At 37.3% G+C, this 20,322-nt stretch overlaps 1 protein-coding gene across 3 annotated transcripts in view; it reads right to left on the bottom strand.

The window, feature by feature from the left end:
* Nucleotides 1-20,322, bottom strand: part of UPF2 (UPF2 regulator of nonsense mediated mRNA decay) — a 95,725-nt gene that overhangs the window by 39,912 nt on the left and 35,491 nt on the right. For all 3 annotated transcript variants that reach the window (XM_059892813.1, XM_059892814.1, XM_003586747.5), the window contains exons 9-11: nt 15,520-15,628; nt 7,770-7,883; nt 4,065-4,181 (exon numbers count right to left, since the gene is read on the bottom strand). In XM_059892813.1, coding sequence (XP_059748796.1) covers nt 4,065-4,181; nt 7,770-7,883; nt 15,520-15,628 — 340 coding nt within the window. The remainder of the gene's footprint in view (nt 1-4,064; nt 4,182-7,769; nt 7,884-15,519; nt 15,629-20,322) is intronic.

Here is a 20,322-nt window from a genome sequence, read left to right as displayed (position 1 = left end):
AGGAGACCTTAAAAATAGCTGAGAAAAGAAGAGAAGCTAAAGGCAAAGGAGAAAAGGATAGATATACCCATTTGAATGCAGAGTTCCAAAGAATAGGACGGAGAGATAAGAAAGCCTTCCTCAGTGATCAGTGCAAAGAAATAGAGGAAAACAACACAATGGGAAAGACTAGAGATCTCGTCAAGAAAATTAGAGACACCAAGGTACCATTTCATGCAAAGATGGGCGCAATAAAGGACAGAAATGGTATGGACCTAATAGAAGCAGAAGATACTAAGAAGAGGTGGTAAGAATACACAGAACAACAATACAAAAAAGATCTTCATGACCCAGATAATCACGATGGTGTGATCACTCACCTAGAGTCAGACATCCTGGAATGTGAAGTCAAGTGGGCCTTAGGAAGCATCACTACAAACAAGGCTAGTGGAGGTGATGGAATTCCAGTTGAGCTATTTCATATCCTAAATGATGATGCTGTGAAAGTGCTGCATTCAATATGCCAGCAAATTTGGAAAACTCAGCAGTGGCCACAGGACTGGAAAAGGTCAGTTTTCATTCCAATCCCAAAGAAGGGCAATGCCAAAGAATGTTCAAACTACTGCACAATTGCACTCATCTCACATGCTGGTAAAGTAATGCTCAAAATTCTCCAAGTCAGGCTTCAACAGTACATGAACCATGAACTTCCAGATGTTCAAGCTGGTTTTAGAAAAGGCAGAGGAACCAGAGATCTAATTGCCAACATCCACTGGATCATCAAAAAAGCAAGAGAATTCCAGAAAAACATCTACTTCTGCTCTACTGATGATGCCAAAGCCTCTGACTGTGTGGATCACAATAAACTGTGGAAAATTCTTCAAGAGATGGGAATACCAGACGACCTTACCTGCCTCCTGAGAAATCTGTATGCAGGTCAAGAAGCAACTGTTAGAACCAAACATGGAACAACAGAATGGTTCCAAACTGGGAAAGGAGTATGTCAAGGCTGTATATTGTCACCCTGCTTATTTACCTTATATGCAGAGTATATCATGTGAAATGCTGGGCTCAATGAAACACAAGCTGGAATCAAGATCGCCAGGAGAAATACCAATAACCTCAGATATGCAGATGATACCAGCCGTATGGCAGAAAGCAGAGAGAAACTAAAGAGCCTCTTGATGAAAGCGAAAGAGAAGCATGAAAAAGCTGGCTTAAACTAAACAGTCAAAAAACGAAGATCATGGCATCCAGTCTCATCATTTCATGGCAAATAGATGGGGAAACAATTGAAACAGTGACAGACTTTATTTTCTTGGGCTCCAAAATCACTGCAGATGGTGACCACAGCCATGAAATTAAAAGACTCTTGCTCCTTGGAAGAAAAGTTACAATCAATCTAGACTGCATATAAAAAGCAGAGACACTACCTTGCCAACAAAAGTCTGTCTAGTCAAAGCTATGGTTTTCCAGTAGTCATGTATGGATGTGAGAGTTGGACTATAAGAAAAGCTGAGCACCAAAGAATTGATGCTTTTGAACTATGGTGTTGGAGAAGACTCTTGAAGAGTCCCTTGGACTACAATGAGATCAAAACATCCTGAGGGAAATCAGTCCTGAATATTCACTGGAAGGACTGATGCTGAAGCTGAAACTCCAATACTTTGGCCACCTGATGCAAAGAACTGACTCATTGGAAAAGACCCTGATGCTGGGAAAGATTGAAGGCATAAGGAGAAGGGGACGAGAGAGGATGAGATGGCTGGATGGCATCATTGACTCGATGGACATAGGTTTGAGCAAGCTCTGGGAGTTGGTGATGGACAGGGAAGCCTGGCGTGCTGCAGTCCATGGGTTCGCAAAGAATCGGACATGAGTGAGCGAGTGAACTGAACTGATAAGCACTGGTGTATTTCAAACCAAACTCACCCTCTCTTCCTTTCTTCTATTTTCTCATCTCTGTGACTGGCATCATCATCTGCTGGGATGGTCAAGATGGAATCTGGGGTCTTACCTTAGGGCACTTTCTCTTTCTCATTGTCTCATCACGTCTCACCAGTTCTACCTCGTAAAATTCTTCATACAGCCAGTTATCATTCCTCATCTTCCCACCCTTACCATTTCTTTTTTTCCTCTGTAAGATCTGAAAACAGCCATTTCACTGTTCTGTCTACCTCCAGCCTCAGCCACCTCAATTATCTCTATACTGATCTTTCTAAAAAATTAAATCTGATCATACCTATCCTACCTGCTTACCATCCTTCAGTAGCTACTCACTACCATCAGGGGGGAGGGGGTATCAGTTTCTTAGCACAGCACTCAGACTCAGGGCGCTTTTTATAATCTAGGCTGTGTCTACCTCTCCAGTCTTATCTGCAGCCACTTAATTCAGTGTGTCTCTCTTCTCTGCCTTTGAGGTTCAGGTTAGTCTCTAAAATAAATACTATTTTTTCAGGAAACGTTTCTTGACATACCAAGACTAGATGAAGCACCTCTCCTATATAGACACATATTACCCTAGGCTGACCCACAGTATTAGATCACATTCCCCCTCTGTGTATTCCAATTGTCTAATTACTCATCTGAGTTATAAGACTATAAATTCCCTGAGGCCAGGGAGCATCTTTTTCACTTTTATATCCCAAGGGTTTGACAGAAGAGTCTGCACTCAACGAATACCAAGCATCTATTAGGGAAGATCCTTTCTGACTCATTAAGTCTAGCTTAAAGTACTCCCTCTATAAGTGCATAAGATCCTCTGCACACCTTTCCCTGTTAAAACATGTAGAATGCTACACTGGAATTAGCACTAGATAGGGACCACTTTAATGCCAACTATGTTTGTTCTTTGTACTAATCCCACCCAATCAGCAAGAACATCATCCCTGAAGTTCAGTGCCTGACATACAGGAGGAGCCCCCAAAATGTTATATGATAAATAAGGCTCTTATCCAGAAAGCAACACAATCAATGATAAGGCTGGCTGCTCTTGTTACAAGACAGGGGAAGATACACTGAGCCACGAAAGCCAGTCAAGCAAGGACTTTGGTTTGCAGCAATGGGATAAGCATCCATACCATGACTAGTAAACTTTCGCCAGCAAACAGTAAACATAGACAGTTCAGTATTACAAACAAAATATAGTCACTTTTAAAAGCTAATCTTTCTTGGCATCTCTATTACATTATAATATGTAGTGTCTCATTTAGCCATATGAGCTTGAGCCAAAGAGGAGGAAGAGTTTTTCCTATGTTAAAATAAAAATTTTAACTTGGAATGATTATTATTCATTTGAATAAGCCTAAAAAGAATGTGGAAATCAACTCCATATGATTTCACATTAATATTTTTGTCTACTAGACAAAATGTTAATGCTTGTCACATTAATATTTCTGTCTACTAGAAATAAATTACTATGTTTTTCCATTTTAAATACCATTGTCAGAGAAGTAATCAAGCTTATAACTAGATTCTAAAAAAATAACACACGTAGAGAAAAAGACACAATCAGCACTTCTATAAAACCAACACCGATGCAATGACAGTCTATGTCCAGGGATTCCTAACTCAGTGCTCTCTTTGACACTAATTCTGATACCTCTCCCCCACCACACTGTCTCCCCTGTGAAGGCTCCAAGTGAATGCCTGCTGCTTAGTCACTTCAGTCGTGTCTGACTCTGCGAAACCCCAGAGACGGCAGCCCACCAGGCTCCCCCGTCCCTGGGATTCTCCAGGCAAGAACACTGGAGTGGGTTGCCATTTCCTCCTCCAATGCATGAAAGTGAAAAGTGAAAGTGAACTCGCTCAGTCATGTCTGACTCTTAGCAACCCCATGGACTGCAGCCCACCAGGCTCCTCCATCCATGGGATTTTCCAGGCAAGGGTACTGGAGTGGGGTGCCATCGCCTTCTCTGAGACAGCCAAATGAGAAAATTTCCTATAGCTCTTCAGGAATGGCTGGAGTTCTTGTTTAGGTAAAAATGTTTAAATGGTTGAGCAAGGTAACAGGCACTAATCAAAACTTTTAACCCCTGGAGTAAATCAAGAACTTCAAGCTCTTGCTAGTATCCTCAAGCCCTTACCAAAAGTACACTGGTCCTCAGGTGAGATTCTGGAGATCTGAAAAGAAATCTTCCACATGTTTCCAGTAGGGTACATGCCATTTCAATATGGTGATGGGAAAAGTCTGATAGAAGCATCTGTAATAATAATAATGATAAAAACCAACAAAGACAACATTTCAATCCTATTAAAGAAAACATTACATACCTAATATGTGGAACACCTTAAAAATGTCACTATAAAAAAAAGAAAAGCTAAATGCAACATTTTAAATCAACTATACTTTGAACTAAAAAAAAAAAACTAGTCTACTTTAGATGTCAAGCTTTATCACAGAGTATCTTTTGTGTTCAACCATAAAATTTTATCTAAAAACTTCAATATATTTAATGTTATTCCTTTTAGATAGATACGTGAAAATTTATTTATCAAAACTTATATTTATCAGGAGATGCTACATATTTAAATAAATGCGACATACAAATAGCTAACATTTTCTAAATATTTTCTGGTTTGGGTTTATATGACATTTACCTTTAAAATTTTGACAACAAAAGGCTTAGTACATGAAACTTAAAACACATTACAACATTTTAGTATTTATCTCCCCAATATTTTTCTGTGCATATTTTCTAAACCAGATTTAGTCATATCACTTAATAATTTGGCTTGTATTTTGGCTAACATGAGTATTTTCCATGTCCTTATTTTTCCTTCTATGGTATAATTTAAAGGGTGCATTCAGTTCAGTTCAGTTCAGTCACTCAGTCGTGTCCAACTCTTTGCAACCCCATGAATCACAGCACACCAGGCCTCCCTGTCCATCACCACTCCCGGAGTTCACTCAAACTCATGTCCATCGAGTCGGTGATGCCATCCAGCCATCTCATCCTCTGTTGTCCCCTTCTCCTCCTGCCCCAATCCCCCCTAGCATCAGGGTCTTTTCCAATCAGTCAACTCTTTGCATGAGATGGCCAAGTATTGGAGTTTCAGCTTTAGCATCAGGCCTTCCAATGAACACCCAGGACTAATCTCCTTTAGGATGGACTGGTTGGATCTCCTTGCAGTCCAATGGACCCTCAAGAGTCTTCTCCAACACCACAGTTCAAAAGCATCAATTCTTCGGCACTCAGCTTTCTTCACAGTCCAACTCTCACATCCATACATGACTACTGGAAAAACCATAGCCTTGACTAGACGGACCTTTGTTGGCAAAGTAATGTCTCTGCTTTTCAACATGCTCTCTAGGCTGGTCATAACTTTCCTTCCAAGGAGTAAGCGTCTTTTAATTTCATGGCTGCAGTCACCATCTGCAGTGATTTTGGAGCCCAAAAAAATAAAGTCTGACACTGTTCCACAGTTTCCCCATTTATTTCCCATGAAGTGATGGGACCAGATGCCATGATCTTCGTTTTCTGAATGTTGAGCTTTAAGCCAACTTTTTCACTCTCCTCTTTCACTTTCATCAAGAGGTTTTTTAGTTCCTCTTCACTTTCTGCCATAAGGGTGGTGTCATCTGCATATCTGAGGTTACTGATATTTCTCCCAGCAATCTTTATTCCAGCTTGTGCTTCTTCCAGCCCAGAGTTTCTCATGATGTACTCTGCATAGAAGTTCAATAAGCAGGGTGACAATATACAGCCTTGACTTACTCCTTTTCCTATTTGGAACCAGTCTGTTGTTCCATGTCTAGTTCTAACTGTTGCTTCCTGACCTGCATACAGATTTCTCAAGAGGCAGGTCAGGTGGTCTTGTATTCCCATCTCTATCAGAATTTTCCAGTTTATTGTGATCCACACAGTCAAAGGCTTTGGCATAGTCAATAAAGCAGAAATAGATGTTTTTCTGGAACTCTCTTGCTTTTTCCATGATCCAGCAGATGTTGGCAATTAGATCTCTGGTTCCTCTGCCTTTTCTAAAACCAGCTTGAACATCTGGAAGTTCACAGTTCATGTATTGCTGAAGCCTGGCTTGGAGAATTTTGAGCATTACTTTATCCTGCTTATTGAACTTCTATGCAGAGTACATCATGAGAAACGCTGGGCTGGAAGAAACACAAGCTGGAATCAAGACTGCTGGGAGAAATATCAATAACCTCAGATATGCAGATGACACCACCCTTATGGCAGAAAGTGAAGAGGAACTAAAAAACCTCTTGATGAAAGTGAAAGAGGAGAGTGAAAAAGTTGGCTTAAAGCTCAACATTCAGAAAACGAAGATCATGGCATCTGGTCCCATCACTTCATGGGAAATAAGTGGGGAAACTGGAACAGTGTCAGACTTTATTTTTTGGGGCTCCAAAATCACTGCAGATGGTGACTGCAGCCAGGAAATTAAAAGATGCTTACTACTTGGAAGGAAAGTTATGACCAGCCTAGAGAGCATGTTGAAAAGCAGAGACATTACTTTGCCAACAAAGGTCCGTCTAGTCAAGGCTATGGTTTTTCCAGTAGTCATGTATGGATGTGAGAGTTGGACTATAAAGAAAGTTGAGCGCCAAAGAATTGATGCTTTTGAACTGTGGTGTTGGAGAAGACTCTTGAGAGTCCCTTGGACTGCAAGGAGATCCAACCAGTCCATTCTAAAAGAAATCAGTTCTGAATATTCATTGGAAGGAGTGATGCTGAAGCTGAAATTCCCAGTACTTTCGCCACCTGATGCAAAGAACTAACTCATTTGAAAAGATGATGCTGGGAAAGATTGAAGGCAGGAGGAGACAGGGACGACAGAGGATGAGATGGCTGGATGGCATCACCGACTCAATGGACATGAGTTTGAGTAGACTCCGGGAACTGGTGATGGACAGGGAATCCTGCAGTCCATGGGGTCGAAGAGTCGAACACAACTGAGCAACTGAACTGATGCTGTTATCAGCTTTACCACACATAACTAGTTAGTTACTAGTGAGTTTCTAGTTTGATTCCATAGTGGACAAAAAATTGTAACCTGAGTAATTTCCTTTTTTGTTTTTTAACTTGCTGAGACTTTCTGATTGATTTTGGTTCATTCATGTGCATTTGCAGGGACTGTAAATTCTGATTCTGTTGGATATACTGTCAATTAGACTAAGGTTAGTAACTACATTGTCCAATCTGGTACATACTTACTCACTTACTTGCCTGCCTATGCTTTCAGCTACTAAAAGGTGTTTTTCAGTCTTCCAGTATGACTGCAGATTTCTCTTTCTTTGTTGATTTTTGCTTCATGTATTTTGAAAATACATTATTGGATGCATACTGATTCAGGAAGCTAACACTATCTTTAGGAACTATGATTCTTTATTTCTAACAATGCTTTATGCCTTAAAGCCTACTTTGTCTGACAATAATGAAGCCAAGTGCTTTATCTTATTTTTTTAGTGCTTCCTTGGTATATTTCCCCCATCTTTTCATTTTAGGCTTTCTGGTGTTAATATTTTAAGGGCATCTTCCTTGTAGGCAGCATATAATGTTGTTTCAATCAAGTCTTATATTCTTAAGGCTTTTACTTAATATATTTTGTCCTTCTATACTACATGTGATTACTATTATAGCTGTATTTGAATCTACCATTTTATTATTGTTCTCTAGTTTGCTCATCTATTTATTGTTCCTTTTTACTTTTTTTGTTTTCCTATAGATTAATTAAATATTTCTTAATTGTATCATTTTCCAGCATTTATAAACTAAAGCATTAAAACTTTAGATTTATCTATTAAAAAATATTTCAAATGATTCAGCACTTACCTTTAAACAATGCAGTGTATCATTTTTTGTGAACATCTTAAACTTAGTGAGTTCTCCAATAAAACGAACAGTTTTGTTCTTTGTTTCAATATTGATCTGGTCCTTTTTTCGTACCTACAAATGAAAAGAAAAGAAACACTGCTTAACAGTCTGAAATCTGTGATAAGAACTGTTATTTTAATAAGATTGAATTCACTCAAGATATTTTCAATAAATTTGGGTATAGTTTCTTGCTATATTCAAATTATTCTAAGTTAAGACATAATTAGCTCCGTGGAACACCAGGGCCAGGACGTGCTTTCCAAAACAGTTTCATGGTCAAGTAATTTGGGGAAACAATGCATTTCATCAGCCTTAAGGAGGCTCTCAAACAAGAAACCTGTTTAACTTAATTCAATGTTCCTTACATTTCTTTGGCAACATAAAATATAAATCCCTCTTTTGAAATGTTAACAACTACTAGTTTGTTAAATTAATATTATAAGGAATATATGTTAGGAAATGCTCCTTTAAAAATAATAAATGCCTAAAGCTCACTTAAGCAGAAAATATTAAGTGTATTATAGTTATGAACTATATACATTTTTTTACTGTAAATGCATTAGTACAACAAAATTTTCACTACAATCGCTATTTTTTTTTTTTTAATCAACAGTCACAGTCATATACCAAAGCTCAAATCCTTTGCAAATATAAGCCCTGTACTCAGGCACACATTTCAAAAAATAATGAACATAACAAAATCCTATTACAACAGTACAATGTGAGCAGACACATCAAGATAACTGTAAATGGATTTAACCTCAGCATTATATTTTCATCAGAAAACCAAACCTGAAGTCTAGAAGACTTTTCTTTGAACAATAACAATAATATGGCAGTTCTTTGAAACAGTTTACTGTCCTTATTTTTCAGAATACTTCCTATTTGTTCCACACTAAGAAAGGAGTAAAATCTGTATCAATCTGATTTAATGGTTAAAACAACAAGAGAAGAACACAAAGCTGTCAAATGACTTGACCAAGGATCAGTACCAAAACCCCAATCTCCTAACTCATATTTGAGAATTTAACTGCTCAAGCACGTGCTGGGGTTCAAAATAAGTCTTAACCAGGATTTCCCTGGTGGTCCAGTGGTTAAGACTGTGTGTGTGTGTGTGTGTGTGTGTGTGCTGGGGTTCAAAATAAGTCTTAACCAGGATTTCCCTGGTGGTCCAGTGGTTAAGACTGTGTGTGTGTGTGTGTGTGTGCTGGGGTTCAAAATAAGTCTTAACCAGGATTTCCCTGGTGGTCCAGTGGTTAAGACTGTGTGTGTGTGTGTGTGTGTGTTCTAAGTGTGTGTGTGTGTGTTCTAAGTGTGTGTGTGTGTGTGTTCTAACCTCACCCTTACCCGGACAATGAGTGACAATCTTTTACGTAAGTATTAATCTTCTACATATACAATTTACACTTAAATGGAATTCATCATCTTCCTTTTAAGGACCAACTTTTTGTAGCAAGCAAAAGTAGGTGTTTATAGACTTTTTAGATGTTCCGGGATAATTTTTGAACAAAAATTTGCTAGGTTTAATTTGTTAGGCTTAATTCCCAGCTCTAACACTTAACTGTTACTTAAATTTTATGCCTTAATTTTCTTATCTGTAAAATGGAACTAATCAAAGTAACCTGTATCATATAGGGTTGTGGGTATTAAATCAACTGATACATACAAAGCACAATCAATAGTGTAGTGACTGGGACCATAAAGAGTTCAATAAATGCTAGTCATTGTGAGTTTTATCCATATTTGTACATACATCACTAATACATGGGCACAAAATTAATGTTCACTGACTGAACAAATTAATGAAAATGCTTAATGTTTATATATACATTGTAGTGCCATGAAAGAATTAAGATGTGCAGTTCACAACACTTGAGCTCATGTGGTCGTTTTGTGCCATTTGGGAGTGAGGGTAGGTGTATATTATCCTGGACAATGCATATAAAACTCCCTGAACCTACTCACTCACTCGGAAAAATAAGGATAAAAACAAGGATGACGACAGTGGGCGGTAATGATGGTAACTATACTTCACCTAATACTAAGCAACTAATGTCCAGGACAAAAGATTATACAAATGATGCTTACAAAGTGTTTTAAATGATACAGTAAAATGCTTCTGAGAAATAAAAAATGAAAAACTGTACTAAATATAAATTCATCCATGAAAAACTACAGAAGCAAAAAAGTAAAAAAAAAAAAACAAACAACTAAAATATTAACAAAGTTTAAGTGATGAAATTATGAGATTGCCCCCCACTTTCTTCTTTATGTATTTTTGTATTTTCTAAATCATCCAGTCTGGGCATGTGTTTCTTTTACAATTAAAGAAATACAGAAATGGAAAAAGTAAAAAGAAGCATTTCAAAAATGATATACTGAAGCTGAATCTTTAAAGGGAGAAAGGCTGGGAAATACATACATATGCTTTTACAAAGCTCCTTAGGCGATTCTAGATGTACAAGCTCTGTGCTGTGCAGAATCACACAATTTTTAAAATTATTTTAATTGGAGTATAATTGCTTTACAACATTATGTTGATTTCTGCCATACATGAACCTCTCTCCCACCCCATATCATCCCTCTAGGTTGTCACAGCACTGAGTTGAGCTCCCTGCAGTCACACAGCAAATTCCCACTGGCAATGCCACTCTCTCAGTTTGTCCCACCCTCTCCTTCCACTGCTGGGTCTACAAATCTTTTCTCTACATCTGTATCTCTACTTATGCCCTACAAATAGGTTCATCAGTACCATTTTTATAGATTCCACATTTATCATTAATATATGATATTTGTTTTTCACTTTATGACTTACTTCACTCTGTATAACAGGCTCTGGGTTCATCCACCTCACTAGAACTGACTCAAATTCGTAAGGGTCATACAATTTTAGGTATTACTGAGCATCATAGTTTCCAAAACACATAACAGTGTATCATTCACAATTATTCTTACATATTATTGAAGTTAAGGTAGTACAATCTAACTAAAATGACAAGATTACAGACTTTTAAAATGAGGTATAAATTATCTCATTCCCTCATTTTCAATGGGGAAAAAAAAAAAACAAGTTTTCAAAAGACTGTGACTGATAAAAAAGACTTATTCTGATTCATTTAATATTTTCTAATCTCATTTGTTGATTCTTTATGATCAAATGGTATGTCAAACACTTCTGCAAAAGTAACACAGGTGAATTAACAATGTAAAAATTTCTATATATTTTTAATTCGATAATGATCCCAGCCCCTCCAAAAAAAAAAAAGATTTTATTTATATAATCAAATGTAGCAAAAATGCTGCTTACAACTCATGCATTAGTGACAGCTAAAACCAAGATTAATCAAATAACTAGATTCATATAATGAGTTAAAATCTCTTCAGCTATGTCAACATACAAAAGTAAGAACCTCCAAGGCCTATCATTCATTATTCCCCTAAAGGAAGAACTCTTTGCCCCAAACTGGCCCCTCAATAACTTCACCTAAATATTGTAAGAAAGAAAGAAAGTGAAAGTGAAGTTGCTCAGTAGTGTCTGACTCTTTGCGACCCCATGGACTATAGCCTACCATGCTCCTCCATCCATGGGATATAGGATTTTCCAGGCAAGAGTACTGGAGTGGGTTGCCATTTCCTTCCTCCATAATTAGCTTATTTGTTTTACACAAACATTCAATCATTCAACTAATATTTTGGAAAATCTACTATACACTAAACACTAAGTAGGCACTGGGTTTATAAATAAATAAATCTGCCTTCAAAGAAAATTTATATTATTCTAGGGACTATTGATTGCCAAAGTAGGGAGGATAAGACTCTTGATCTACTGGGGTGGTGGGGATCAAACTTCTACTTAGGTTTTTGGTTTTTATCTCATACTTTAAAGTTACCTTTGTATGTTTTATGATATACATAAAATATCTGATAGAATTAAAAATGCATATAACTTATAAATAAATATGCCTATACTGGGATATGTGGTCAACTTATTTTACCGAGAGAGGTTTGATCCAAAAAGTTAAAAAACCAGATTTCAAAAATGTTGAAGAGTGAGGGTGATTATGTCTGTATTTAAGTAAAAGTTGTCTTCTCCATTATTAAAGAAGCAGCCCTTGCTAAAAATATGGAGAACACAGAAAACTAGAAAGGAAAAGAATTTCTCATAAGTCCACTATCTAACAGCCACTGTTAATACACTGATATATACTTTTTTCTATTGGTTACTTTCTAAGTATTTTAACATAACTGTAAATTTATTATGTTTAAGACTTTAGAGCTTGCTTTTTCTCCCCCGGAAAAGTACTTTATATATGATTTGAAAACTTTTTGGTAAATAAGACTTTCAATGGCTCTATATCATTTCAGCATTGTGATTATACAACCATTTTCTTAATCAATTGTTGGGCTTCTAGATTATTTTCCTTTTTTCCCCTATTACAATTCATGATGTGAATAAAGCTTTTGGGGTACTCAGTATCATTTGCTTAGAACAGACTCTCAGAGTTGTCTACTGTATGAATACCTCCAATGATCTTGAAACATACTGCCAAATTCCTTTCTTCAAATTCCAATCTCAAGTATATGTGAATGGTTTCTATTACCTTCACTAACCAATTAGTCAAATTAGCAAACGTGTTGTTTTAACTAGAATTTCTTTGACTACCAGATAAGAGTTTATACAGTTGTGCCAACCAGCATTTTTTCTCAGGTGAGGTTCTTAAGCAAGAAGCAAATAGGATCAGATTGTGACAATATGTTACAGCTAGAGAGAAGGCAGAGATGGCGAACCTGGTTACACAGCTATTCTAGTTCAAGCTACAGAGAGTGAAAGACAGTGGCACTGGGACTGAAGGACAGACACTATCCTAAGGACGTGTTTTAGAAGGTATTATCAATAGAATTTGGCAAACACGGGTTCCTGAATGTCAGAGGGGCAAAAGTAGAGCTATTTCCCTTGGTGATTATATAAACTATATTGCAAATTTACAGGAAGAATACAGAAGTTTGTAAGAGGAAGGGAAAGACAGATATTTTTTAAAAGAAAATGAGTTTGTCTTATGGATGTATTTAGCTAAAAGTACATGACAACTTATTAAGTACCAGGAGAGAGGCTCTGGTAAGACACAGGTACGTGAGGCTGCTGGGAAATAGATACCAACCAAACCCCGGGGAAACTGCATTCTGTCAAAAAGGAGTGTGGAGGAAGAATACTACCACACAAACTCAGCTGGAAAAAAGAGCAAGGGGATACTGAGGAAAGTAGTCAGAAGTGAAAAGCAGGAGAGCGTGGTTCATAAAAGGGGTCATTATTATTATAAGGACATCTGTGTCTGGGCACCGTGTGATGAGCTTTGTAAGCATTATCTCATTTAATCACTGAGAACAATCCTATTTTAAAAGATAAAATTATCTCATTTAATAAAAGGAAACCGGGGTACAGAGCATTTAAGTAACTTGGCCATTGTGATGGAGCCACAGTGATAGTCAGAATCCTCAGGGACATCAACTAGGATGAGGTGCTTAGGAGAGCAGTGAAGGTTTCTGCCAGGGCACTATGATGGGAAACAAAGAACAACTGTCAGAAGTGAGAGAGACAAGTATACTCTACAGCACTCGAATAAGAAGGAAATTAAAGAGGATGGGGAGGGGTGCAGGTGTGTAAAAATTCTTGTTTATACCTTATTTTAAAGATAGGACAGTGCTGAGCACATTTACTGCCTGATAAAAAGTCAATGGAAAGTCTGCAGATCTGAGGGTGGGAAAGGCTGGATCAAGAAGCAGCAGAGGTGATGGAAGACACCAAGTGCCCTGCTCCTCTCCCCTGAGAGCAGCGTCTCCCAAATACTCTCTGGAATCCTGATACTCTCCTCCTTGTACTGAAACCTTACAACAGTAACAAACATGCCATTTCCCTCAACTCTCACCCCAATTTTCAAAGATGGGACAGAAGTACACAAGAACAGAATTTTCGTAATTTTAGGTTTCTCACCAAAAGCACTAATCATGTGTGGTCCAGCAACTTGTATTTTGTTTGACTGTAGCTTTGGTGGAGGGGTATGTGTATGTAACTCATACAATATTGTCATACTGCTGCTGCTGCTGCTAAGTCACTTCAGTCGTGTCCGACTCTGTGCGACCCCACAGATGGCAGCCCAGCAGGCTCCCCCGTCCCTGGGATTCTCCAGGCAAGAACACTGGAGTGGGTTGCCATTTCCTTCTCCAATGCATGAAAGTGAAAAGTGAAAAGGAAGTCGCTCAGTCGTGTGTGACTCTTGGTGACCCCATGGACTGCAGCCTACCAGGCTCCTCCATCCATGGGATTTTCCAGGCAAGAGTACTGGAGTGGGGTGCCATTGCCTTCTCCAATATTGTCACACTGTCTGCTAGTAAAACACTGTCTTGTCTGTATCTGCCTGATGGGATATCAACTATATGCCTTCAGGCCCATCTGCCCCTAAACTAGTAGCATTTATCAAAATGTGTCTTTCGAGTGTATAGTCAGCCCCTTCCAGGAGGTTCACAGTGCTCATTATCCTATTAAAGCATTGAGAATTCTTACCATAAAGCAAAAGCAAAATGGTTTGACTTTCTTGATCTCAGTGTTTCCAAACTTTTCTAGACACAGAAACCTGTCCTTGTGTAGTAGTATCCACAAATGTCTGAAATACATTTCAGCAGAAAAGCTGGTTTGGAAAAATTTACCTACAAATCTCATACTAACAGATTAACACCTATGGCAAGAAGCCTTCAGAGACCACCTACCTCCACAGAGAATTTGCCTCCTCTAGACTCAAGGCACTGAGTCTCCAACAATTCATTTGGCAAGTAAGGATGCATTTCCTTATAACATCAATATACATTTAGGGTTTAATTTTTTATTCCACTCTTGCTTTTGTATTTATGCCTTATCTTTCTAATTATATCATGACAGTCCTGACCTCAAGAATTATTTCTGTTCTGGTGCTCAGCCCTACTACTGATGTGGTCAGAGTGAGTGTAATAAAGTACATATTGAGCACAGCAAACACTTACGTGCATTCCAAGCAACTTGCTATATAAAGCTAAATTTTACAAACACAATTTTTCTACTGGCATTTCAGGTCTTTTCAAATTCTACCAATGTTCATTTTGTCACCCCTAAGATATCATTTTATTTCTTTCAAGCCAAGATGATGGGGTAACATGGGTCTGGGAGAACCACTCACAGACACTCTATTAAGAATCTTTAAGGTAAAGATTTTTAAGGCAAGAATCAATAAAAACATGGTCTATGACCGCATTCACTGAGATCAAAACTTCATGTGCCCCAAACACAGGACCCAACACCTGGAGGCATCCTACTGGCACTGTGCCCTGAATCACGGCCAACCCTGTTTCTTCTGGTGACCCCAAGGAGGCCTGCTGGCTCTCCTGACCTTGGAGAATGGTTTTACTTTACAAAAGCAAAGAGTACAGTACCTACAATGGGAAAACAAGGTAGCAGCAGCCACTCATCTCCAACTGGAATAGCATTTATAAAATTCAAGTGTTGCTGAATAGATTCACATTTTAAAAATTCAGAAGTCCATACATTCTGAACTGTTATACCACTATCAGATTTCAAAATGTGCTTACCAATAAAATAATCATATTCTTAAACTAAAGAATCCCCACTCATCTTATAAGTATATATATATAAAAAACATAAAATAAATGCTTAAATACATACATGAAATCTGAAATCCCCCCTCAGCATGGAACAAAGATCCTCTGCTACATCAGACATGCAGGGATGCAATGTAGCAACCAATCTTGCATAAAATGGTAGCAAATCCAACCTGCAAAAGTTATATGTGATATGTATAAAAAGCACACCAGAAATAACTCATTTTAAAATAATTTAAACTTTCTCAGATATAGTCACACATTAAAAGATTATAAAAACTAGTAATCATACAGACATGCCTATTGATTGCCATCATAATGAAGTATTTGGAAATCCAATTCAATTTGCCTTGTGAAAGTTTATTAATCATCTGGTATTTTCCATTCAGTGCAATTATCGCACATCTGCAAATTTCATCAAGTATACAATTTTGATAAAATATGAAATAGCAGAGAAAACATTGCTTAAAATTTTAATCACACAATACTGGGAAGATAAACATAAAGATAACTTAAAAAGAACAAAACAATCCTTTTAAAGCATTTCCTTCATTTATCCATGAAGAAGTTATTTAGAAGCCTCAAAGTAAAGTAAAAGGGTTAACCAATAACCAAAAGAGTATCTAAGAAGTCAAAAAAAATCACAAAACCTATACACTAACTTATTTTACCCATTATAAAGTCCACTTGGACTCTCACATGGGGCTGACCTACCCTTTCTCTAGACAACTAGTGCAAATATGCATTGCTGCCACCCACTTTCATCATCAGAGCACTTTCTTGCCAAATTTGGATACAACTCCAGGATTCAGCACTCCAGATGGCCAATACTAATTAGAATCAACACACAAACTAAAAATTTATTTTCCATTCCTGCCACACATTACTTTATAAAACTCGATTATCCAATGAGTCAACACTCAGCAGATCAGACTCTGAAAATGAGAAGTCATGAGGAAAAAAAAGCAGCAAGTAATGGGAGCTAACAGTGAGGAAGGAAGCAAAAAACTAGAAAAATTCAAAACAAGAGCTCAAAAACTACAACCCAAAGCCATTTAGAACAGACAGAAATAATTCTACAAGTCTTATACATCTTTGAATATATCATTATACTACAGAACCATAAAAATGGTTTATCATCAGAGAAAACTCTGCCTACCATGAAAGACTTAAATTAGATCTGGAAAACTCCCAGTGTGGATCGATATAAGCCTTAGCTGAGAGAAGGGACATGGTGAGGAAGGAAGAATGGAGATAAACTTGAAAGGTGGAGTTAAGGGAAGGAAAGTACTCGGAGCCTCAAACACTTCGTATTCCTCTTTGACCATCACAATTCTTTAAATTATCATTTATTTTTTCTTATGAACGTGCCAGGCCCTGTCCTAGGCATCTGATATCCATTATTTATCTTGTTGATCCTAATAACCATAATCACCACTTCAGAAATAAGGCTACAGATGCTGAGAAGTCAAGAATATGGTGCCTCCATAGTAGTACTTCAATATATTTTAAATTTATTCTATCCTTCTTTATGGATTCCCTTGTGGCTCAGCTGGTAAAGAATCTGCCTGCAATGCGGGAGACCTGGGTTCAATCTCTGGGTTGGGAAGATCCCCTGGAGATGGGAAAGGCTATCCACTCCAGTATTCTGGCCTGGAGAATTCCATGGATGGGTCACAAAGAGTCAACTATAACTGAGTGACATTCACTTCACTTTGTCCTTCTTTAAAGAAATGAAAAGCATAATCCACTCTGTAAAGAACTGAGATATCCTATAAAACACTCTTACAAATTTGTAATAATTTTCTTAACATCTGCTAGTACCAAAAAAAAAAAAATGCCTAGGGCAACTGCAGACTTCATTTTCAAGCATAATAGATGGATCCATACTAATATCAAATTTACTTTCTAAATTTTCAAACTTCAGTTAGAATATTACATTTTAATATATTGCTATTATATTTTAGTTACAATGTTGGTTTTCTTGTATTCCCTTTAGTAACAAATACTTTTTTTCCCTTCAGTTCATGATCAATTACAAATATAGGACTTTAAATCTGTGCCCAAGTTCTACCTCTCCCAACTGCCACAGTGCAGGTCAGAAAAATTAAGACTCAAAAATTAAGGTCATGGGATAACAAAGAGTTATGCACTGGGAGTTGAGAGGCTCAGGTTCTAATTCTCCCATACAGTACCTCTGTGATCTCAAGAACTGACCTGACCTCATCTCCTACTAGTCTCTCCAGTCTCACCGGACTCCCACTAATCCTCAGAGCCTCAGTACTGGCTGTTTTCAGCAGCTGGAGTCTACTTTTCCCAAACACCTCTGCCACATACTCCCTCACACAGGTCAAGTCTTAGTTCCAATGACACCCCCTCCATGAGACCCGTTCTGAATATGCCACTGAAACTGCAAATCCATCCCACTCCCATCTCCTTATCCCACACTGTTTTTTTAAAAATAAAATTTATCACTTTCCAACATACACAGTTTACTTACTTGTTACGTTTGTTGTCTGTCACCCTTCCCACTAGAATGTAAGCTCCATGGGAAAGTTTGTCAGCACTCAAAACAGTATGTGGAATATCGTAAGTGCTCAATAGATACATCTTAGATAAATACTGTTACCTCTTATTCTAAAATATTCTACAACACCTTTAGAAAATATCATCCTATTTCTCTAAGAATAATATTAAATTGATCAAGTTTTATATTTTATCAATGAAGAGCTTATCAAATATCTTTTATGCATTTAGTGGGGTAATCATATAGTTTATTGTCCCTGCTGTTATACATATTAATAAATTTCCTATTTAAAGTATCTTTTCATTACTAAGATTAATTCTCTTTGATCATGCTGAATTTTTATCTTTAATATACTAGTAAATATGATTTGTTAGTGTTTTACTTAGAATTTTTGTTTCGACACTTAAAAGTGAGACTGACCCATACTTTTGATTTCCATGCTCTTTTTTTGTTGTTGGTAAGATTTTGCCTATTTTTCCATATTTTTTTCTTTCCTATGTTCTGGCAAAAATGATAGAGCAGAGAAATTACTCTGGTAACTTTTTACATTTTCTTCCATAATCACTGGTCTATTTAATTTTGTGTTGAATTGATTTTGAAAATGTTTATGTTTTACAAAAAATTACCTGTTTTACTGAGGTTTTCAAGTGGTTTTTAACATTTCTAGCATTATCAGCTGGCTTATTCTTAAAGTTTTTATTGTTTTTTATATTTGCTAAATAGTTCTCTATTTGGATTTTTTTTTAAGAACTAGCTTCTGAGTTTACAAAATCAATTCTTGGTTGTCTTTTTCAGTGTATTTTTCAATAAAATTTGAGATTATAACATGTAGCATCAAAACCTAACTGAAGTATGTCATCTTTTTTCTTCTTTTCTTGGGCAAGTCATCTATAGTTTGCTGCATTATTTTCTTCTTCCAGTTAGTTCAATCTACTTCAAAGGTTTTTTCCAACCCTAAAAGAAAGACGGATAGACCATCCATTTTAAAGTAAAGCAGCCTGGCCTTACCTGGTGGCTCAGTGGTAAAGACTATACCTGCCAGTGCAGGAGACAAAGGTTCGATCCCTGGTCCAGGAATATCCCACATCCCATGAACAACAGAGCCTATGCTCTAGAACCCAGGAGTTGCAACTGCCGAACCCCATGTGCACTCAAGCCAATGCTCTGCAATAAGAGAAGCCACTCCAAGGAGAAGCCTGCACAGCACAACTAGAGAGCAACCCTCACCAACTACAGAGAGTCCACACAGCAACAAAGACCCAGCACAACCAAAAATATAAATAAAATCATATATATATTTTTAAAAAGTAAAGCAGCTTTTGCTATCCCCGGAGACTCACATCATTAAACTACTAACACAGGTCAGTGCTTTCAGCTTCAACAGGAACTTAAAAATTAGTTTAAGGAACCACTGCTGTTGCTGCTAATTCGCTTCAGTTGTGTCCGACTCTGTGCAACCCCATAGATGGCAGCCCACCAGGCTCCCCCATCCCTGGGATTCTCCAGGCAAGAACACTGGAGTGGGCTGCCATTTCCTTCTGCAATGCAGTAAAGTGAAAAGTGAAAGTGAAGTCGCTCAGTTGTGTTTGACTCTTAGTGACCTCAGGGACCGCAGCCCACCAGGCTCCTCTGTCCATGGGATTTTCCAGGCAAGAGTACTGGAGTGGGTTGCCATTGCCTTCTCCTTAAAGAACCGAGAGAAGATCTTAACTCTTTTAATTATACCTTTCCAAGTAGTCAGTAACTCTAGTTTTTGTTTCTTTTGGAGAATCCTCTACTCCTAGTAAATTCACCAAATCCTTTTCAAACCAAGAAGCTCCTAGTTCCTCTTTTACCACTATACTTTTTACAATTAAATGAACAGTTGATACTAAAAGTCATCTTGCCCCATTTAAACCTTTAAGTTCTGTGAATATTCATTACTTCACAAAGTAAGATCCCTTATGCTGTATATAATGTAAGAAATTACATACTTTTCAACATTCATAACTATTTAAGTAAAGTCTTCTGACTTTTTCACTTTCCTACAAATGCAAGCTCAAAGGGAATGGAGTGCTAAATGCTGTACCAATCACATAAATGTTATAAGACACTTCAATCAATATAAAAAGCAAATTTCTGCATTAAATTTTAAGCTAAATATATTTTATTTAACCTTTCTGAAAGTGAACTAGAAAATAAACTTAGATCCTTCCTTTGAAAACTGAATTTTAAAATCTTCTGAGTGATAAATATTTTTACCAGCAGTTAATGAGTGAACAATTTAAAAAGAATATTTCTTTTTTAAACAATAATAAAACCTTGCTTATACTTTCAAGCTCTCCCAAATCACACATTTAA

The sequence above is a fragment of the Bos taurus genome, chromosome 13, assembly GCF_002263795.3.
Source record: "Bos taurus isolate L1 Dominette 01449 registration number 42190680 breed Hereford chromosome 13, ARS-UCD2.0, whole genome shotgun sequence".
NCBI lineage: Eukaryota > Metazoa > Chordata > Mammalia > Artiodactyla > Bovidae > Bos > Bos taurus.
Note: the sequence above shows the minus strand (reverse complement) of the source record. Positions and strands in the feature narration are given on the sequence as shown.